This window comes from Diprion similis, chromosome 8 (genome assembly GCF_021155765.1).
Source record: "Diprion similis isolate iyDipSimi1 chromosome 8, iyDipSimi1.1, whole genome shotgun sequence".
Taxonomy (NCBI): domain Eukaryota; kingdom Metazoa; phylum Arthropoda; class Insecta; order Hymenoptera; family Diprionidae; genus Diprion; species Diprion similis.
In genome coordinates, this window is record NC_060112.1 from 25,283,331 (window position 1) to 25,306,138 (window position 22,808).

At 39.6% G+C, this 22,808-nt stretch overlaps 3 protein-coding genes across 7 annotated transcripts; 2 read left to right on the forward strand and 1 right to left on the reverse strand.

Moving 5' to 3' along the window:
- The first annotated feature begins 1,154 nt into the window (after positions 1-1,154).
- On the forward strand, positions 1,155-11,117 carry LOC124409792 (probable serine/threonine-protein kinase mkcC). Of its 3 annotated transcripts, none has more exons than XM_046887627.1 (7): positions 1,155-1,366; positions 2,289-5,314; positions 5,801-5,914; positions 7,308-7,438; positions 7,635-8,129; positions 8,333-8,587; positions 9,339-11,117. In XM_046887627.1, the coding sequence occupies exons 1-7, from the start codon at positions 1,278-1,280 to the stop codon at positions 9,543-9,545; spliced, it is 4,317 nt and encodes a 1,438-aa protein (XP_046743583.1). In that variant the 5' UTR covers positions 1,155-1,277; the 3' UTR covers positions 9,546-11,117. The 3 variants fall into 3 exon arrangements, with proteins under 3 accessions (XP_046743583.1, XP_046743585.1, XP_046743586.1); XM_046887629.1 differs by having other exon boundaries at positions 5,801-5,902; XM_046887630.1 differs by lacking the exon at positions 5,801-5,914.
- A 123-nt stretch (positions 11,118-11,240) lies between these two features.
- On the forward strand, positions 11,241-14,489 carry LOC124409798 (glutamate receptor-interacting protein 2). 3 transcript variants are annotated; one of them, XR_006929541.1, is made up of 6 exons: positions 11,241-12,055; positions 12,162-12,682; positions 12,751-13,070; positions 13,174-13,386; positions 13,452-13,835; positions 13,914-14,489. XR_006929541.1 is itself a non-coding variant. In XM_046887641.1 (5 exons), the coding sequence occupies exons 1-5, from the start codon at positions 11,542-11,544 to the stop codon at positions 13,771-13,773; spliced, it is 1,890 nt and encodes a 629-aa protein (XP_046743597.1). In that variant the 5' UTR covers positions 11,241-11,541; the 3' UTR covers positions 13,774-14,489. The 3 variants fall into 3 exon arrangements, 2 of the variants coding, with proteins under 2 accessions (XP_046743597.1, XP_046743598.1); XM_046887641.1 differs by having other exon boundaries at positions 13,452-14,489; XM_046887642.1 differs by having other exon boundaries at positions 13,482-14,489.
- Positions 13,867-16,390, reverse strand: LOC124409805 (solute carrier family 35 member E1 homolog). Its single transcript, XM_046887659.1, has 3 exons — positions 15,977-16,390; positions 15,107-15,315; positions 13,867-15,023 (listed from the first exon to the last, which is right to left on the reverse strand). Exons 1-3 carry the CDS (start codon positions 16,308-16,310, stop codon positions 14,514-14,516), a joined length of 1,053 nt encoding a protein of 350 aa, XP_046743615.1. The 5' UTR covers positions 16,311-16,390; the 3' UTR covers positions 13,867-14,513.
- Between the last annotated feature and the right edge of the window lie 6,418 nt (positions 16,391-22,808).

The window sequence follows — 22,808 nt, forward strand, 5'->3', positions numbered from 1 at the left end:
CAGGGATATCAATGTCAAGGTTGGTGCATATTTACGATTATTGCTTATCATAAATCAAGCCCTGATAAGAGAAAAACTAAAATACAATATTTTTTTCCGTTTTGTTGCAGCATGTCAGACAGCAGTGCACAAAAAATGTCACGATAAATTGTTGACCAAGTGCCCAGAGAGCGGCCGCGAGTCGGAAACTACAATTGTAAGTTTTCACATTTCGATATGATAACAATCTGTTTGCCAATTATTCATTACTTTCACTTATTTTTTTTAATGATTTTTAGATGTATTGGAGCGTATAGAAATTAATTTTCTTTTACGCCACACGTAATTAATGTTATGAACGTTACGAGTGAACTGAGTTCCACTTTTTTTCTTTTCTCTTTCTTCCCAATTTCAGTACCTAAGAGAACGCTTTAAAGTTGATGTACCACATAGATTTCGACCCCATACATTCATGTCGCCAACATTCTGTGATCATTGTGGATCTATGCTGTATGGTCTTTTCAGACAGGGTTTGAGATGCGACGGTGAGTACAAAATTTTTTTTAATTTATTCAACAATTATAGTTATAAGTGTTCAATAAGTTCAACAATATAAGGAGGAACAAATTTTCCTCTTAAGTAAAGCATGATTACAAAGATCACAGTTGGATAATTTTTGCCAACATTGCTTACTCATTGATTTGAGCTACAAAGTGTTGCAAGAATTTCCGAAGAAACCATAAACTCTTTTGCCTGCGATCACATGCATAAAGCAATGGTTTATTGAATGAAATTTTAGTGTTTATATCTTGATGTTACATAAGCTGGCAGAATCTGTTAAATGTTGAATGAAATTCTGCGATTGGATTATCTTAATCGTAATAATTTCATAGGAACCCGTGGCATTTTGAAGGTAGATGGAGTTAGATCTGTTTGATTGTTAGCTAGCTAGTGGCTTGCACATGATTAAAGCATGATTATTAAGTATGTATGTATATATATTGTATGCGTTTAATTAATGCAATTAGATGGTGTGGTGAATTGCATGGTTGTGTATACTTCGCTGATGCATTTTCGTGTTGCAACTACTTGTATTCGTTGGGTTATTAGTGTTTAGGTGTATAGTTAGACGGTGGAAGTCTTATATACTAGAATTCTATTATTATACTAGGTCGCTGGCTTACACTCAGTCGGTCTTGGATCTCCAAACCATAAGAACGTGCTCCTCAACTAAGTTTCCTAAATGTATTTTAAATCATTTTAGTAAATAGTTAATCGGTTTGAATATCATTTAAATAATGCCTCGGTATGGCGATGGCTCTCCGTACCAATTTGGTACGTCATTTTCGAACCACAGTTCATTGATGACAACTACAGGTTTCGGGCGGTAAGAAATTTGTAGAATTTTAACCAAGTTAAATTAACCGTTTGCCAATTCCAAGCCACAAAATTGTCATTCCAAAATTCTCGTGTATTTTATACAACCATTGCGACTATCTTTGAACTTTTATTGCCATGGACTAAAACACTTGGCAATGCTTTCTATGTGATTCTCTTGCAGGTAGTGCTAATTAATACTACTGATCTAATTAACAGAAGTGAACGGGTGATTAAAGATCTATTTGAAAATTTGATCACTCATATACGCGTAAGCAGAAATTCTAGGAAATTTCAATTGTGCTCGCAAACACGCAATTAGTTCAAAGTGAAGGAATTTCTTTGATATTTTTTTTCTCGTCTTACATCAAAACTACCGCAAAAAACTTATGTAATGAATTTTTTTCACTGTTTCTTCGGAATGGTACAATAGAGTGAGCTGATTTTTCGTTTTCTTACCTTTCTCTTATATTTACTTTGGAACACATATCGTAAATAGTTTATGCGTCTCGGTCGCTAATATATTTTTAAACCTACCAAATTACCACACGGCTACTTTCAGTCTCTTTCACTTTCGAAACTCCATTGTACTTGCGCCATTGCAAGAAAATGATACTTAACGAGTGGTATTTTTAAGGGTGTAGCTTATCTCAAAATAATTTTTCAATAATCTTGGACATGAGACGTTGTCCCTTGTAATAAACTACAATCAGTCTAAAAGTGGTTACCATACCGGATAACATTTTATTCTGAATATCAGTATTCGTACAAGAGAATCGATATTTGATTGCAATGTTTGAAATTAATAATAATAGAATGTGGCCAAACGATGGATTTTAAAAAATTTCTCAGCGTTCCACTGCTCCTCTAATAATATTTGCTTTTGAGGAGTGCAGACTCCTTAAAATTATTTAAAAATTTTATTTATGTAGCATACACGGTCCCTTGGTATCACGGTATTCACCACATCTCTCTACGATATCTGAATCTCCGCTGAATCACCTGCGGCGTTATTCACCGGTCGTTGCAGTGGCCTCAAGACCGAAAAATGTAGACACAGCAGACATAGATGTCTCGACTCCCAGACATTTATCGCATACCGAGGGTCATGGACGAAATAGGGTGCGAAGAGATAGACCGACAGTTAGAATCAGATCCCAGGCTCTTAAAGACAACCCGGCGCTAAGAGAGTTGAATGAAAAACATGAGAAAACAGTCGGAGAACTCCTCGTGGAGAAATTTTTGATCAGAGATAAATCAGAAACGGAGCCTATCAAAATAATTAAAGCTTATCATCAGCCTAGCTTGGAGAGGACAGTGAATGAAGCGGTTCAGAAGAAGGTAACCCGGAGACTGACTCGCAGACGATCTTCGTTAGAAATACCAACGGATTCGGAAATAATAGCCAGAGAAGTTATAATTGCTCAGGCGCAAGCAGTGGCTTTAGATACTTTGGTGGAACAGGAACAGGCTCAGATTAAAGTTGATGCGAGAAAGGGTAGATTGGTAAAAAGAAGCATGTCTCGAGACTCAATTTCTGTTCCAGTGCAGAATTCGGATAATGAGCCGGATGCTATTGAGGATTTGGAGCGTGCTGGCTCGGTAAAGAAGACGTTGAAGAAGATAAAAAAAAAGAAAAAAACTCTAAACAGAAGTACGTCACAGAATGAAGACTGTGACGAGCCTGGTAGTGGAACACGACATATTACACAAACTAAGTCGGACAGCAACTTAACACTACGAACTCAGTCATCAGTGGAACTTGGCGAGGAGAGTTCGAGAATTAGACCGCAGAAATTTAAAATAGAAGCTTCTAACAGTGTTGGTGATTTTTCAACCCTATGGATAAATGCATCATCCGCACCAACTAGTCCCGTATCTACAGAACAGTATCGGGAATCAATTAGGCTACCTGCGCCAAAAAGTAATAAAAACACTTCAATTGCTAAAGTCATCAAAGAATTGCAATCGAATGAAAATGACGACGACTTAGTCGTTGTGGCATTGCCTAAACAGTACGTCAATGATACATCAAGGAACAGTGTCTGCCTTACTTTAAAAACTGTGGTAAAAGAACCGGCAGTATCGAGAACTCGAAAAGTTGGCGTTACAGGAATTGTGCCTGATAAATATTCTCCTATAGAAATATTAGATAGTTCTAAACATTCGATAAAGGAATCTGGTACAGCCGTCAACTCGGAAATTGAACCTACGGGCAAGCACGATAGGTCTACAGATGTTGAAACGTCGGAAATAAATACAACAGGTCTAGTTGGTAGTGTTGGAAATTCTTCTGACGTAATTGAAAAAACAACCGCCATTGTGGCTGAAGATATCAAAGACCGTTCGAAAGCTGCTATAAAAAAACTTGAGAATGCATCTAAGACTCCTAAGACGCCAATCAAGAAGTCAAATTTTCAATTCAACAACATAGGCCTGAGGAAAGAATCCCGGAACCACAGTAGCGATTCAATCTCAATAGAGGAAACATCAACTTCAACTAACACGATCAACGATGTGTCTCTGACGGATAAAATCTTAGAAAAATCTTTAAAACATACTGCAGAGCCGACAAAACCAAGCAAAGAAATCGCCAATGTTGGCACTGTTTCAGAAACAAAAGTGATTATAGAAAAGTTAGCACCTGCGCCGCCTATTTTAGACCTTGAAAACAAAGCTGGTTCAGTTGCACCGAGTGCTCAGTTGCCTGAGGTCGATTTTTGGGGAGAAATTGAACCCGAACGTACTCCGAATAAATCCAAATCAAAATTATCCTTGAAAGCGGATGAACCAGTCAGTGTCGATGAACCTGTTGCATCTGCAGAAAAAAAGGTACCTATAACTGCTGAAAAACCATTAACAATTGTTGCTGATACTTCAATTGAAAGAGAGACAGATTCAAATGAGATTAGCAGAGTAAAAGATACCTTGCAAACAGTCAGCGAAGAAATTTCTGAAGAACATATCAAAGTAGATGATGATGTTGTATCGACAGGTGTAAATACCAATGTTGAAAGTAGTGTTTCAATACCGTCAGATGACAAGGTATCAGAAATAAATAAATGCTTGGAAGAAAACGGTTATATTAAGAATCAGGATACGAGCGAATCTGAGAAGCTGGAAAACGCAGATACTACCAACATTGTAGAAAGCCAAGGTAATCAAGATATAGATGAGTTACCGACGCCTATTTCTGCCAGTGAAGAAACAGCAGTAAATTCTGCATTCGACGCTCCTCTACCGACGATAAACATCGTGGCAGCTCCTGCTACGCCAGAAGTAAATGTGGAATCAACGCATCATGAAGGTTCCAGTACACCGACTAACGAATGGCCCAATGCAAATTTAACAATGGACAAATGGGAGAGCCAGAATAATTTATCAGATTTTGGTGAGTTTGACAAAGAAACAACGCCCACACCACCTAGCGGTCCAGATATCAGCATCAGTGCTCAATCTTCGAAGAAGAAGAAAATCATTAAAAGAAAGAAATCGACAGTTAAGAAATCGGCAAGCGAAGAAAACGGATTGGCTGAAGAAGCTGCTAAGCCAGTTTCAACAAAATCGCCGAAACCAAGTCCGCAAAATTCAGCGCAAAGTTCGGCGCTAAACTCGCCGCGTTCTTCTCCTAGATCAAGTCCCAGAGATAGTCCCAAACAGAGGCCCATGGATCTGATTAGAATGTTCTACACGACGCCAGGACCGTTATTGACAGCTACACCGAGAGACTTGTCCAAAGTAAGAAGAGGAGGAAAACGTCGAAAACGTCCTGTGTCGGTAGCTTCTTCAGCTAGCGATAGCACAGAAAGTGCAAGGAGTACTCAGAGCACTACAACAGAGAGCACCGAAGACACTAGTTCCACTTGTACCGAGGGTGGCGACGAGGCAAAAGATGATAAAAGACTAACATCCATGAAAAGCAATGACTCTGGCTTCGATGGATCTCCAAGACTGACAAGTATACATATTTTTCATCACTCATTCTTACAATGAGCATTCTTTTCTTTTCACATAATTTGAATTACAGTGGATTGAAGTGTCGTGTGATTTGTGCACTGTATCTAACTGTTGTAATTACCACACGTCCAGTTGGATGAGTATTTTTTAACTTCGAGAATATATTCATCAGATTCAGTGACAAATCTTTAGTAATGCTTTCATTAAAAATCAGGGTGAAATATAGGGGATTAAGAAATGGCATAAATGTGCCCGTCGATAATTCAAAAAAGTTATAATCCCAGGTTCGAATGCAGTTTTGCTAATTACTACTGATATTGCTTATGTTTGTTGCTACTTGTGAATGAATATGTTGATTGTTTCACTTTTGATCCATCCAAGTCGACCTTAAACTTTCAATATGCCACGAGATCCTGTGCTGAATACAGATCGGATGCTAAAAGGTATGTGGAATAAACTCTACCTGCATTTTGACATGTAAATATAGATTGCGACATGGCCTGTCATAAGAAGTGCGAAAAGTTGACCGGAAACCTGTGTGGATTGAATCAAAAACTTGTTGCTGAAGCTTTGCAAGCTCTGAAAAGGGGTAAGTCAGCTTGTAAGTTATTCGACGTCTTTATTTTCGTTGTAGGAAAAACTATTTGAAAAGAATGTTGTGTAATTGAGCACATGCGATGTCAGGTAGTTAGTTATGACCGATTGGAATTTTCTAAGGTGTTATTACGCACAACAGAACCTATTTATACGAAACCCTACCTCTATTCACTTACAGCATGACGTCAGAAGATCTATTTCTTTTAGATGGATCTTTTGATGGGCTCTGCGTGGGTGCTGCTGCACTGTGTATTATTGAAACAATTTATCTCGAATACATTTGCAAGTCGGAATTTCAACAGAAGATTCACATATTATATAATACTTAACGTTAATGGAGAATCAATTGTTCATTTGATACAACAATAAGTAATGGATCTTTTAATTCGCGAATACTGCTGAACAGGTTCTAAATATAAAACGATCGGCTGCCAAGTCTATTCTTGAAAAATGTCCCCCCAGCCAAAGTTGCTAGAAGTATTTAAATGCCAGTATTAAGGCAATTACAATGCTCGATGGGAAAAATGTGCCAAATGAATTTATCCAAGATTACATCAGAAATTAAGTGGATACCAATGTCCGAATAACTAGCTACTTTGACCGACTACATCAATAACATATGGCACGATGAGATATTTGAGATAAAGAAAATGTTTGATATAATGGGAATAAATTTCATATCTTCTGGCATTGAAAATCGCTTTAAATGTCAAATTAGAAGATAAATAAGTTGAATTATTTGAATCGTAATATGGTCACCTGGTATTGTCGTACATGAACAGGTATCTAGTGAATGGGAACATTGTCATTTATATATATTTGTGTACAGTCTGTTTACAAACAGATGGCTTTGTGCTAGCAGGTGCCAATCTACGCGATACATTATTCTCAACTCTGAGTTCGAAGTTATTATAAAAGACTCGCTACCAATGAGAATTAGGTTTGCCGCTGAGTTACTACTTTGAAAATCTTTGAAGCAAAGCAGTTCAAGTATGCTTTTAACAGTTGAATATGAAGTTCTGTTATTTTTCTAAATATGGACTTCTCATAATTGGAGAGTCTTGCTATGATGATCAACTAATTACCAAGTTGCTAACTACCTGTAAGCATGAGGTTTGTAAAGTTTAAAAGTTAAAAGGGTTTAAAAGAGCTCGGAAACCTATCTGAAGTATTTATTTTAAATTTTGGACAACTTGTAAATCTTATCACCAATTAAGGTAAATTAATCTGAACACGACCTTTTAAGCAAACCTTTGCATTTAACAAAATCTCTATGTTCTTGTAGTGTCAATATTTACTCCGATATTGCCGTAGAGAAAGGGTGACCATGATATTGCGTATAATGTAAATATGCCTAATCGGTTGTGAAATATTGATGTGTAAATGTTTGTTATTAGCCCCGTCACAATCGTCGGACAGCCAGAATTCAGAAAAGTCCAGCCGATTTTCAAGCGGACGTATCACACCACCAGCAACCAATTTGCCAAGATTTAAGAAGTATTCAGTGACTGATTTCAATTTTCTTAAAGTAAGTTTAGAAACAGATTTTAAATAACGATATTAAAATAGTTTTGTGTTATACAACATGAACTTGAACCTATATCCACGTGTTATTGTCACGTGTTCAACTTTATCTATTCTTAAACATCTTCTATAATCTCTGTATTTACTTGGTAATAGATGACTGGTTTAATATTACAGCTCGATTTTTGAACACTTTCCAGGTTTTGGGTAAAGGGAGCTTTGGCAAGGTGTTGCTAGCAGAGCTGAGGGATACCGATTGCCTCTACGCCGTCAAGTGTCTGAAGAAGGATGTTGTGCTGGAAGATGACGACGTAGAATGTACACTGATCGAAAGAAAAGTACTGACTCTTGCGACAAGACATCCGTATCTCTGTCATTTGTTCTGCACTTTTCAAACCGACTCCCATCTGTTCTTTGTTATGGAATATCTCAATGGCGGTGATCTGATGTTTCACATACAACGATCTGGGAGATTTCCCGAGCCCAGAGCGCGCTTCTATGGCGCCGAGATATTGTCCGGTCTAACTTTTCTTCATAAAAAAGGAATCGTTTACAGAGACTTGAAATTGGACAATGTTCTACTAGACTTCGATGGACATATCAGAATTGCTGATTTTGGCATGTGTAAACTACAAATATACCTTGACCGAACCGCCGACACATTTTGCGGCACTCCAGACTACATGGCTCCAGAAGTACGTGAAATTTAGCAGTTGCGAGTCCATATTACAAGTGAAACTACCTGATCAAATGTCGAAGCTGGACAATGATTTCTGTTTTTTTGTGATCCTAATTTCATTATTTATATGATACCGTTGCTTTAAGTTCAATGAATAATATTCTATTGTCATGATATACACAAAAATAGTAAAGAATATTCTTCTTCTATTCCCTGCAGATAATAAAAGGGCTGAAATACAATCAGGCAGTTGATTGGTGGTCGTATGGTGTTCTTCTGTACGAAATGCTTACTGGGCAATCACCATTTTCGGGATGCGATGAAGACGAGTTGTTTTGGAGTATTTGCAACGAGAGGCCGTTTATACCGCGATACTTGAGTCAAGAGGCGACTGATTTATTGGTTTGCCTGTTGGAGAAGGACGCAGGAAAACGATTACCTGGGCATGAGATCATAATCCATCCCTTCTTTCAGGTATATAGAAACTTATTAAATGCTATTATTCTCTGGTATTTCATGTCTAAGCTCATCTGTTCTAACACGCACACTGAAGCATTGAAATTCATGAGCATCTCCACAGTTGATATACTTGTATATGGCGTAACGATTTCGAGTTATTCAATAAAAATACGATATTATACTTTGGATGTCTCAAAATATGAATTTGAAGTGTAAAATATCACGAACTTATTGTGGATGTAAACTTAGATTTCTTACATCGAAAGTGAATAAAATCGTGGTATGCGGATTAAAATTTTTTGCGAACGGCTCAGGTGAGGCAATTTGTTTAAGAAAATCCGAGGTCGAATTTTAAATGTAATAAATTATAGAAAAATAAGAAATAAGAAAAAACATGTCGAAATAATGAAACAGAAAAGAGAAATATTCCTCCCACGGAAATCAGTATTAATATTCTGCCGGTCTAGAGACTGAGGTATATTTATTTTTGTACCTCGTAAATATGGCATACTCGAGAAGCAATAAACGTATAACTACCGCAGCATCCACAAACTTTCAGCATATTAACTATTTGTTGATTCAAATGCACGAATAATAAACAAAATATCACTTTTATACACTCGTTGCTTACAGTCTATGCAAGCCATTGTGTTATAGAAGTCTCAGTTTTACGGACATATTTCACACCCTGCTCTTTACTTCCTGCTTCAGCACACAGATATAACTGCACCTACCGGCGTTTCATATAAATATACTACGCTTCTAGGGACTATCCTGGGATAGACTGGAGAGAAGACAGCTGGAGCCGCCCTTTAAACCAGCGCTTGAACACACCCTTGATACCCGATACTTTGATGCAACATTTACTGCCGAACGACCTCGCCTTAGCATAGTACCGGAGCAAATCCTCATCTCGATGGACCAGGGAGTCTTCAGAGGATTTTCTTACACAAATCCCAATGCGACCGACTGATGAATACCAATTTTACTAATTACCTAGTGTCGAATGATTTACTGGTGTGAAAACCGATAGCGGTTTTCAGGTTCAGCTTGATATCAAGCGCCGAAAGCTAAGCCAAGCTAGGCTTCTTCCGACGTTTAAAATAGATCTATTTGACGTCGTTTCAGTTTTACGATTGCGTCGTGACACACAGATACACACATACATACACACACACACGCAGACAAAAACGTATACAAGGAAGAAGAAAAAGAAAAAAGCACACGGAGAGAAAAAAAAAAATAAACGAAGGAAAAAGAATAAATGAGATAGGATATACCTGTCGGTGAGAAGGAAAGAAATAGAATTCACGGCTACGATCTTTGTTTGCATGAAATAGAGATTCGCCCGGCCCATCTTCTAGTCACGCGAAATATTTAGCGCGTCGCAAATAAGAGTTTTGCTTATACGTATTGTATACCCTTACGTCTACATGTAAATTCGTCTCTTCGTCTTTTTGGGCTCACGTGGCCGTGGCTGTAAGTTATTAATACATCAGAAGTATCTTATATTATTATGGCCACGATAGATAAAGTTTTGAGTGTTTTCCCAGTGAAAAGACTCTCTTCTTCCTCCCTCTTCTGCCCGTTTGGCTTCGTACTCGCCGGGCTGTGCTAACTTTAGATTTTCTGAGGAAGTAGCAAATCGGCAGTAGTGCAGTTTTGCCTTCGTTATGATAGCTGAAACGGTTCTGTTCAGTGTCTTTAACACGAATTCGAACGGAACTTGTTTCATTCAATCGTCGTTCTCTGGCGCCGATTTTTATTATTGGATCATTGATTTTTTCCCATCGATAATCAAGAAGACCGTGCCAATTCCCGTACTCACGTAACTTTATCTATACAGCACCAACAATCTTGGCTCGGAGAAAGTAAATAATATAATTGCGTTTGTAAACGAATACGAATGTTATGTTAGAGAAATCGATACGATACCTGTGTATACATATTTTTACAATTTAATTCGCAAAATTTGAAGCAATTAGTGAAACGTACTGTTAAATAGTAGTACGTGTAGATTTAAGGTAACACGTGTATCATGAAAATTACCAAGAACGCGAAGCAACAAGACCATAGATTTTTCTACTGATCTATATCGCAGCACGTTGGTAACGGGATCATGAGAATAATTCGATTCACAGACGGCCGATATGAAATATGGTCAGAATAATGTTTCAATCTTGATGTGTCTACATGCATGTATGTACTTGAAAGTCGGATCTGACGATAACGAGAAGTACAGACTTATTTCACGCTACTGTACGATTGCAGGGCGACTGCGGGGCGCCTGCAGGGCCGCAAATGCAACCCGTAATCCTGAGAGCGTAAAAGCGAGGGTGTTGTATTATAAATAGATTTTTCGTGTCTGCCTTTAGGTGCGGCCCTATTGATGCTATTTTTGAACTCATACCGAGTTGTTACACTCCTCTGCTCAGTTCTAAGGAGTTTTGCCTTGCAACAACGTTCTTGGAGCAAAGATTCTCTTCATTATTTGAGACAAATTTCAAATTAAATAAAACGGCGTGCGTGATTTCGAGAACAAGAAGAATTAAAAAATAATCAACTATAGAGTTAAAAAAATGCGTGATAAAATTTTGTCAATATAAAACTTTTTGTTTTTGTATAGGATATTTTGATACAACGTGTATCCATGTGTACATATTTTTATAAGGAAGAAAAAAAATAATGTTATCTTTAAAATAGAATTTTAAATAATCGTTGAATAATAATAATTAGTGAACGTAAACGAATAAATATAACAGATTATATTAATATATACGTATATAAATTAAATCAGTGTACAAAATAAAAGTTATGCATGCTAATAGGTAAAAGTCTGGTATCGGTGATTACTCCTAGAAACGAAAAAGAAAAAAAAGTATCCATACACAACAGAAGCAAGCAAACAAAGAACGTAAAAACATGAATTTGAGTAAACAGTTTTGAGAAAACTTTTTTGAGCTGCAAAAATGTTCAGTTCCTTGAGACTGGCAAGTATGCGCTCGCACAAGAGTCGAGCGAGACCAGGAAGTGTAGCTACTTCGGCGAGCTCTGATTCCGCCCGACCAGATGAAATTTGCCAGCAGCAATTTTATCCAAATAATTTTTTGGCTCTAGACGAGGGAGAGGGATCCAGTCCTTCTAGCGTTTCCTCAAAGGTAGCTCAGGTCAGAGTCGAAAGGGAGGGAGGAAGCCTCGGCGTTACACTTAGAGGTGGAGTCGCCAGAGCCCTAGTTGTGACCGGAGTTAGAGCAGACGGCCCTGCAGCTAGAGAGGGACGAGTCAGACCCGGCGATCGACTGCTGGCAGTCGACGAGACTGAACTGCGAGGCCTCACATTGGCAGAGGCGCAAAGAGCTCTCAGAAGAAGCTCCGATGCTCTCGTAGCTTCCCTGACCATCGAGTATGATGTTGCAAATATGGAAGAGGCTCGTGCAGCTACGTCGGGGCCACTTTTGGTTCAATTAGAGCGTGGATTTTCAGGTAATTTCTTTGAAATATAGCAACCAAACAAGAACGATGTGTATCTGTTGGCACTGTGCTGCGACCGGAGTTGATTTCGTCATTTGAATCGTTTGTTTTTCTTCAGGAGAACTAGGACTGACTGTCAGAGAGACACCGAACGGAGTTTGCATCGAGAGTCTTCGACCAGCCAGTACTGCCGATAGATGCGGAGCGCTTCAGCCAGGTGATCGGCTCTTGGCAGTGGATGAAATGCCTGTACAAGACGCGGTGACTGCGGCAAAGTTACTCCGCAATGTTTCGGACAATTGTCGGATAGCTAGATTGCAAATTTTACCCAGACCTCCGAGTGCCTCGTCCAGGACAGTTAAAAGGAGGGCTCAACCCCAGGCTCAGCAAAATTCTACGCAAACATTGTACACTAAGGAAAGTCTGACTGTGGTCCTGAGACCCGATCACAGAGGTCTTGGCTTATCATTGAGGCCCTCGGAGGACCGTTTATCGTATGTAATCGACCTGCTGGAAGCTGGTGGCCCAGCTGAGAGAAGCGGGGTTCTCCTTCCTGGGGACAAGGTTCTCGCCATTAATAGAAGAATGCTGAGAGATTTACAACCAGCAGAAGTTGCAGCGCTCTTAGAAGCCTCTCAAGTAAACATAGCTTCTTAGAAATATATGAAGGGTGTAATTTGGTGGATAACAAATTTTTCTACCATCAGGTGGAGTTGGTGACAGAGTACAAAGTTGGAGGGGCGGTAGTCCCCAGCTCTGGTGTGTTCACAGTAAGGGTAGCGAGACCGCTCGGTGGGCAACCTGACCTAGGGCTGACGGTAAATGAAGATTTAGCCATCGCTGAAGTTCGTCGAGGCTCTTTAGCACACCGAACTGGAAGTCTGGCACCTGGAGATCGACTGTTGGCTATCGATGGTCAGAAACTGAATTCGGGAGATCTTCGGCAAGCTGCTCAACTCCTACATAGGCCTGGGAGCTCGGTTGTAGCTCTTACAATAAGAAAGCCAGATATGGTCACGGATGCAAGGTAGAGTTTGATGTTTTAATAGCGTTCAGATCCATGTTTGGTGACATTTCTATCACAGTCTCCTCGTCTGATACTTCTTAACATGTACAATAAATATTCGCAGGGAATCGAATACAGGAAACGATACTATGCAGCCACAGTATTCGGGAGGCAATTTAAGATCTGCTAGGGAGAGTCTTCCGAGTGTAGATAGTGCTGTAGACTCTTGGGGAGATGCCGGTGAAGGTGTTGGCCCAGGACCAGAGCTGTTACGACTGTGGGAAACTGCATCTGTGGATAGTGGTCAACTCGATTTATCCATGCCTCCGTACCCAGGGTTAGTAGTAATCATTTTCTTATTGGATTATTTATAAATTTGAGATCGATAATCGAAAACCTTAGATCTCCTGTGCGAAATGGTACTGACAACAGATCGCAGCAGATAGTTCACGTCTCTCTTCACAAGGATCCCGTCTACGAAGATTTTGGATTTTCCGTATCCGACGGAATGTATGAACGAGGTGTCTACATCAACAGATTGCGTCCTGGCGGACCTTGTGACGGTGTTTTAAAACCTTTTGATCGAATTTTGCGAGTTAATGATGCGAGCACCGAAGACTGTGACTGTTGCTTAGCTGTCCCATTGATCGCTGCCGCAGGTCCTAGATTGGATTTAACAGTAGCTCGGCCTCTGTCGCCACAGAATATTACAAAAACTTTATAGATATAATATTACTATCCCGATTATTAATATTCGTGCAATTTAACTGAGGGAAATGATGGAAGGCAATTAATTATGAACCAAACAATACTCATCTATTTTTGTACGCGTGCGTTTATTTATAAAAAATATATATATTACAGACTGTTTTGAGCTAAAATCAACTCCTCTCTTCTGCACTCTCTCCGTCCATACACACAAGGGTAACATATTCTCCCTCTTGTTCTCTCTCTCATACAACTGTACATTCTATTTAAAAATTGTCCAATATCATTAGTAAACGAAATCTTGTCTTTCGACAATTGTCTGTAAACACTTCATTCGTGTTTTGTCAAATATAATTATCGTAGATAAGATTTGTCCGTTTAATATCTTGTGTACCCAGCTTGATCGCGGTACGTACTTACAACTAAAAATAAATATTTTATCCCGAATGTAGTTCTTTTTTTAGGCACAAACTTATGAGAATTCTTTTGCACTATCTAACAACCTAACAATAGATAAAGCTGGTGTTTAATATTTAATAAGCATTTAGCTGGATATTCTATATTATATATCAATAGATGAAAGAAAAGTTACACTGTTATTTCGAGTACAGTTTTGATAAGACTGATGATGAAATACTGTTCTTTTTTCTTGTTCACTGTTAAACATTTATTTGGCGGGCTTGAATTTATTTGTGCCTAGGGAAAGATTTGAAAAAATTCTGCAACGTTAAATAACTAATTACAATTTAATTTAAACTAAACGGCATGCAATTGATGCTTGTCATTTTGCCAGCCATTGACCATAAACGGAGTGGTGCCATTGCGAATGGGAAAACTGTACCTTGGCAGCAAAGCTTCTTTCTTTTTGGCTTTTCTTTGATCATATTTAGCTTTGTTGTAACAAAGAACACCTAATATGGCCATAGTCATGCCTAAGACATTAAGTCCTGTGACTGGGTTGCCCAGAACGAACAGACTGACAGCAATTACAAATATTCTTTTGCTGGCACTGGCTACAGCATAAGTAAGCGGCGTGACGATAGACAGTACAGAGAAAGCAATGATATTCTGAAGCCAGTTCAAAATACCGTCGGCAAAAAGTAGCATTAATACTTTATAACTGACTTCGACGTTAGTCCCGGTCACAGGATCGTGCAGAAGGCTTCTGAAGTCATACATCAACCAAACTGGCAAGAACATAAACAAAGCCAGTCGTCCAAGGATATGTAAAAGCCTTAAATGGTGAACCCCTGTGTCACGTAATACCTGGAAGTATATGATAAGATAAGTAATTGTAGTGAGCAGTGAAGTCCTCTTTGATAATTCATATGCGATATTCCACTTGTTACCTTCTTTGAGAATATATTCTGTAGCGAGAAACCCATTGTAGCGACTAAGGCGCTGAGCAATCCCGTCATGTCAAAACTGAGTTCTGTTAGAGTGGCGATCGCTACTCCTCCAATGATTGGAACGAGGCTGAGGTAGACTGTGTTGGTCTGCTTTTCACGGAGAATTATCCTCGACAGAACCACCGTAAAGAAGGGCATTGTAGCCTTTACTGGGACAAAGCCAAATTTTCATAAGAATCCAATTCGCATAATGGTATCAAAATTCGAGGAAAGGTGACTTTTCAGTTACATGAAAAGAGGTACAAATGAACATGCATGTGAGGCGATTGCTAAGTATTGGATTATTTTCATATTCTCGGAGTCAAGATTACGCGATGTACAGGTATTTGTAAAATAGGTTTTCTTCATTGCCATGCTATTTTTTTTTTCAATATTAGATCCGATTTGGTTCTCATTTCGGCTGAAATTTTCCCAGCCACGTGTCACGTTAGTTAGTCCCAATTTATCAACAGTCTTCCAATGTTCCTATCAAGTAAATCCCGACTATTGAGTAATCGTCGGCATAATCTTTACGGCAGACTCTTTCCTCGCAACACGCAGTAACTACGTGTGTGTGTGTGTGTGTGTGTGTGTTGACCGCCGCTGAGATAACAGCTGTCATTATCAGCAGACGGCAGAAGAGTCGAGGCGTCTCTAGTAAACGCACATGCTACGCACATGCATCGTGATTAGGAAATGAGAACCCGTTGACACATTTATTTTCGCTGATAATTGACAGTCTGTTAGTAGCGCAGTTGTTATTTTTGCAATATATTCCGGGAACGAACGAAGCGTGCATGAGAGGTTTCATAACAAAGTTCTATTTCGTACCAGTGTGGGCGTAGGAGACCGGGACCTTCCAAATACTGACGTGACTGAATACGGATGCGAAAAACTTGCCGAGGGCGAGGGGCACGATCAGACGAAAGTAATAGGGCCAGGATATGTCAGCCGCGTACTTTCGGACGCCCCAGAGGTTGAAAAACGGGCCGGAATAAACGGTGATTGAGGTTAGCTGCACCATCGTCACAGTCATTGGAAACGGGAACTCGGATAGCAACATCTTGCCGATCACATTGTTGCTGCTCGACACGATGTACCACATTATACACAGGAATAATATCGTCAACACCTCGCGGCTGTCTCGTCTGTCACCCATCACCATGCCTGCCAATGCCCGCTCGCCACACGACGACGCGACACAGACTGAAAATCCGCAACCGAAACCCTGGAAATAGTAGTATGTAAAAGTACCACGCACGCACTCTTGTATATACCATATACTATATACTATATATAATGGTGCACGCACGTCAACCGCTGATTAACAAACTCATTGAGACCGTCGACGTATGTGAGAGAGAAATGCGACTGAGCATGTTTTGCTGCCCTCTGGTGGAGTTTTTGGACAAATATTACAGGGACGGTTCCTTCAATAAGGTTAAAGGCGTCCGGAAATTCCCCGCATGAAGTTCGCGCTTCGCTTGCACGTAAAATTCATGATGCTGATATTATATCGTGACTGTATCATATTTAATTCGTATTATTAATATGCAAGTTGAGGTTTGTTTCTGTAACAGACAATATCGGGACGAGCGGTGGGACGTGAGCAGCGACTGGCAAGCAGAAGCTTTTCCTCATGTGGAAAGTATCATTAATTTGATCGAAAGGTAATATTCCGATATTTCTCGGCACTTAAATAATTAACGATGAAACCCGGAATCGAACTTGGCATCAAAGGTGCTTTGACTTTGTTTTGACTGTAAGTTTGATCGTGATCGACATGCAGATTAATTAAATTTGCATTGAAATTATGACTTAAGTATATTGTTGCATTGATATGTTCATTACGTGAAAGGAAACAATTTTTGTACAACAATGTGACGTTGACTGAAATATCTTTAGTCATCGAATGCGATGTGTGTATTGGGTAGAATAAACAATCAAAGATCGCAGGTTTAGTCTGTTCCGTTTTACTTGACCTACGGTTCATCTGTTTTGAGTTTTCAGTCAAAATGCTGCATAAATTCTTGCGCAGTAAGTGTACGATATTTTTGCGTAACTGTCATGATTGTACGGGATACTCCAGGAGTGGTAAGCAACGTTTTATAGATCATGATATCATTGCGGAAATTCGAAATTGGTGTCTAACTTGCTTCTGTTGAAATTTCAATAATTACAAAATCGCAGGCTAGTCCGCGTTCCGTAATGTCACTATGGTTAACTGTCATACTGGCCTCAATGATGTCGATAAAGTGATAAACGAGCTCTTACCGACAGCTTTCACATACCGATTAAGCGCCGCATGGTCACCGGTCATATTAATATCTGTCGGTAATAGAAACGACGTTTGTATCTTGAGGTTTGGTTACGGGTAACAAAAACCCCGCAAGGTCACGCCACTGCTAACTTTGTATGATTTTTTCATTTTCACTATTAATTTCCCCCCCCGCAAGGTATTGCTACCGATTCGCATTTTTTCCTCTTGGCAATTTCATTAAGTATGTAATCTTGCAATAATTCTGGATGTAAAAGTCGGTACAAATCCGTAATTACTGCATTCCCGAATTCACGTTCGATTATTGAATTAAGATTAAGAGTAAATATAGACGACGTGGATTGCTCATCTAAATCTCATTCGAAGAGGTGAAATGAACGCATTATTCCCGAAGCAGTAACAATAATTCGTGTAAATAAACCCTGAGAAAGCCAATTACAATTTGATAAAGGAATATTATGGGAATTTAGATTTTTATTCGTTAAATAGCTTCAGGTTAAAATTATCCGATAATCGGGGGAATAAAATTCTTTATTTTGAGAATCGTTCGTTCAAGTATATTATTATTTCAAGCCTGATCTGTGCCGAGGCGGTATCGTATATTATAATATCAATTCAGAGTGTCGCTTCAATCTGATAGTACAACGATATAATGTAACGTCGATTGAATTATGGTCCATTACAGTGGCGATATCTGTACTTTAATATATGCCGTAAGTAGGTACTCAATGTGACTTGAATAATGATTGTTATGTAGCACCTGTAAGTTGATCGCGTGCCGGGTAATATCTTCTGCTTGATTTATTCGGTAAAGTTCGCAGCTATTTCGTCCTGCGAGTTGTATAGTAAAAGAAGCCAGCTGCTGGTACATTTAAATCGTGTAAAGGCAAATTAAAAAAATCTTATACGGTTCTCTCTTGGATTTGGTACATTATAGATATATACTTAGATTAAACCGCCACAGGCATCATCGCAGTGAATGAAAAAAAATCGGATTACGTTCCGTGAAAGCATTTATTTATCAAGTTAAATTGAACGTGCGTATATGCGAGATGCAGTTTGCATCACATCTCCTTTGATGCATTCATGGAGACCCGCCTATCAGATCAACTCAATCCAAGCCGCACTTCCTCGTCTGAGTCGTTAATTACGTTTAATTTGTTCAGCACGTATGTGTGTGTTCACGTCTCGCATTCGCATCATTCTTCCTATGTCACTCTTTATACCTACATTTCGCCGCCTGTGAATAGCAATCTGCGCAGATACAGATCCGCTTCGCCTCATCAATCTTTCTTTGGTGTCTCCATGCAATTTAAAACCACGCAATGTATTCTTTGCCTTGACGTCACGACGGAAAAATTCACATACAAGAAAAATTTATACGAAAAATCTGAAAAACACTTCATCCAAATTTTCATATTGTGATCGAAGTTAAGTGATTTTTAGAAAGTCATCAAGTACTGTGTAATTTAAGTAGTTGTTCAATTTAGATTTCCGGAACTTCAATTTCCGTCTTCTTCACCAAGTGTATGAATTTTTCCACGCGTTTATACAGTGGGCAATAAAAGGAACAATGCCGTTTCAACCACGACGAATATCTACGCGAGCTAGCGAACGGTTAAACAGTTACCCGGACATCTGTTTAGCAAATCTCGGCATGGATCTTTGATATATAATGAGCGTAATTTCCAGCGTTTGTCGAACAATGATGAGATAAAACCTGCGCGCAGTTTCTCTGTTATTATAGCACAGAGGACAAACGTACCGTTACCATACACTATAAACCATGAAACTGAATGAAAAGAGAAACGAGTAGTAAAGAAAAGAAAAAAAAAATTAACAAAAAAAAAAAAAAAAAAAAAACAATAATCGAAATCTGGAACTCATTAGGAATCCCATAAAAGGGTTGCGTCCAACCGTAATATTTGTTATAGCTAAGCCTGCAAAGACCGTATACATTAACATGACAGTAATATAACCATAGCCAAATGGTTGCTAGTGATTATCGTCCACAGGGGATGCGCGTAGTTTGCCAAGCAATAACCGTTGTTTGTTTCGAGCGACGCAGAGAGTTTATACCCGCGGCATTTATTTCATCTATTTTAATGAACCGAGATATTCTATCCCATCGTTACCTCCCTCGACTGCAGGGTTGCTTTTTGAACTTCCTAAAACCAGATGTCTAGAATATTTATATATTTTTCTTTGAGTAATATTATTATTAGAGAGTATATTTTCTTTAAAAATATAAAAGACGAATTAATACAAAAGTATAAATACTTAATCGTAAATTTTCTTTACCTATTATTTATTTTTATTTTTTGCAGTCAATACCACTCAACTTGACTAGCATATTATAATTGATGCTGGGATCAAAATTGACTCGTTTACGTAGTTCATTCTTCTTTTTTTTTTTTAGCTAGTTTCTAATTGACGTGGGTGGCAGAATTTGGAGTCGCATATTTATTGCCAGATTGGCGCACTTTGCTTGGCTATCCGCAGCGGGTAGGGTGGAAGAGGCGCCTTTAAGCTCATTTGGTGAGCTGTTTCAGACGAGACAAGCTCAATTACTCGAGCGGCAAAAAGCAAAGCAACTTCCTCGTACATCGTGCGTGGTCCCCCACTTTGTTACTATGAAATAAAACTGTCACATGTACCCGCATGCATACGAGAGGCTGTACATCATGTGGTTCACAAGTTGCTCAGTGAATGTATAACCTACACGTATCTTCTCTCAACCTGCAAATATGCTCTATATATATATGTTTTACCGGCGGTGGTGCAACGCTTCGCTATACCTACCTACTTGGGGTCTTTCATGTCTCTGAGAGAGTTCGCAGTTGCGATAAAATCCTTCGTTCCGCTTCTCTTCCTTCGTTAAAGTAGAATTCATGATTTTATCTTCTTCTATATGTATATATGTATACATGTATAATAATATGTGGTACCTAAGATAAAGGAAAATTCAAATATCTGACAAGAATCGCAAATGTATCGAAGTAATTTTTGTCCTAGACAATTTTTCGACATCTTCTTTCGCGCACTTTTTTCCTCCTTGTCGACCAAGTCTTCCTCAAGTCTTTGTAAAACAATGTGCGATGGCTCGAGGAGAGTGTTGATGCTGATATTTTAATGAAGTTGGGAGAATTCTCGGTAGCGCCTTCGCCCAGACAGACAGACGCGATTCCAGGCATAAATGCTAAAGAGTTTGTGCGGCCCGCTGGCGGAGATGCAGCAAGTGGTGAACTGGCGCCATCCATTCAACTACACTGATTTCTGCTTACCGATATCGTCGTCCCTACAATGCTGCCTTCATCTTCCTTGCACCGCTCAGGCCCGACCGTGACTGCCGCCTGGCCTCCACCCCTTGCTTGCCGAATCCGAGTTTCGTTCATTCCAAACGCGGATTTCATCTTCAGAGATCTCTTTTCAGTAGACTCGCTTTACGCAGTTCCATCTTACCTCTAGACTTTCAACGACAAATTTTTTTTCCTACCGCGATTATAATACGCACTCTGTATTCTATGGTATATTGTATGTATTCATATGACCGTTCAGCACGTGGATAATTACATTATACATACATATGTATATGTGTGTGCTTTCTCCTTCGGTGTAAATAACTTTAGGGCGGATTGTATTATAGCTAATATGCAAACACGGATCGTATCGATGCAGGGACGACACGATCACGGCTGCTTTGAATACCGAATAAAGCTGCAGTATCCACGAGCGGATGAATTTGATTGATATATTTAAGGGGGTACGTGTGTAGAATGTACAGCGGAAGGGAGGAAGAATCGACGCATCGCTAGGGTTCAACGGAATCAAAAGTTTATGTAACACCTGCGCAACGGCGAACACCTGAAACATATTCAATCATGGTGGATGCACCGTTTTTGACCATAGCAATTGCATCGAAATTGAAAATTTCACCACAAACTGTATAAACTATTGAATCAGCTTTGATTATCTTTCGAATTGCTGTTGAAACAGCTGATCATCACAGTAACATCATCTACAAAGCAGGTTTTTATAATGAATTTAATAAATGGCTAAATTTGTGGCACTAGCAACAAGTAAACCATAACATACAAGGTTGTTCAAAAATGATGCAGTGGCAAAACACTATTACTTCATTTGTACACTTAAACGCAAACGTACTACTCTACGGTCGTGGATTCGTTGAAACGAGGCGATCGAATCGAAACTTTTGCGTGAGATTCGCGGTTGGATCAGATATAGGATGCAGGGTATGAGCTCACGGGGGTTAGAAGTCCGGAATAGCCGGTGAGGACGCTGAGGAAATAGGAGGGGAGGGAGAACTCGACGAGGTACGAGATACTCCTGGAAAATCTACACCGACGAAGCTGGGATAGACGTGTTGTACGTTGGGATGACAGTCGAGGGGTGAAGAAGGCCGCCTCGGTTGGGGGATATCAGGGCAAAGCTATCTGATTCTGGATGCTCTCTCCATTTCAGTCAAAGTTACCGCATTGATCTCGGACGAACGGCAAGGATGCTGGAGTCTGGGAGCTGGACCGCTCGGCTAATTTACGCTAAAAGAGTGTTTCGCGCGTCGCCGTTCCCTCGGGAAGAATTAATACTTCTTGATGGGCGATCGCTTCTACGATTTTCGAGAAACGATCCTGATGGACGCTGTGTGTGTGTGTTCATCGTGCTATAGCGATAACTATTTCGGATGGTTGAGATAAACTTGATTTTACGAGGGATTGCTCGGTTTATGACTCCCTCTATCCATTCTTTCTACTTCGTCTTCCTCGTACACTCTTCACCCCCCCCCCTGCTATACCCCACGTTTTACACCGTATTCCTTGGTGCAGAGATGCTGCTGGTTTACGATCGCGTCTTTCGTTTTCCCGTGATGTGCGTTTGATGGCGTCTTCTTCGTCCCTTATCGCCACCATCTGCACACTCTGATGTAATACGAATCCTTAGATTTTGCAACTGCAGGACGGACGGGCTCCGTTGTAAACCCCGAAGGCATTAAACAATGTCGGCTGAACCGAATCGTGTTGCCGTTAACGTTTCATTCGCATCGTGTGTAACTCAGGTAATGAATTTAATTTTTATGCGCTGTTGTAGGATCTGATTATCTTTTTTTTTCTTTCATTTTTTTTTTTTTTTTTTACAACTTTATGCCGCAAGAGAATTTCTTATTATAGTACTACGGCGAGAAGGAGCTTCTTCAATCGTTCCGACCTCTCAGCAAGGGACATAAAAATTTAATTCCTTCTTCAGAATGACGTGACGGGACCGCAACGTTCCGCCGCCGGGGTTTCAAACTTATTTTATAAGTTTTCTTCTCCCCATTTCAATCCCGCTGCAACCACCCTTGGCGAGATCTAACCTGTATATATACAG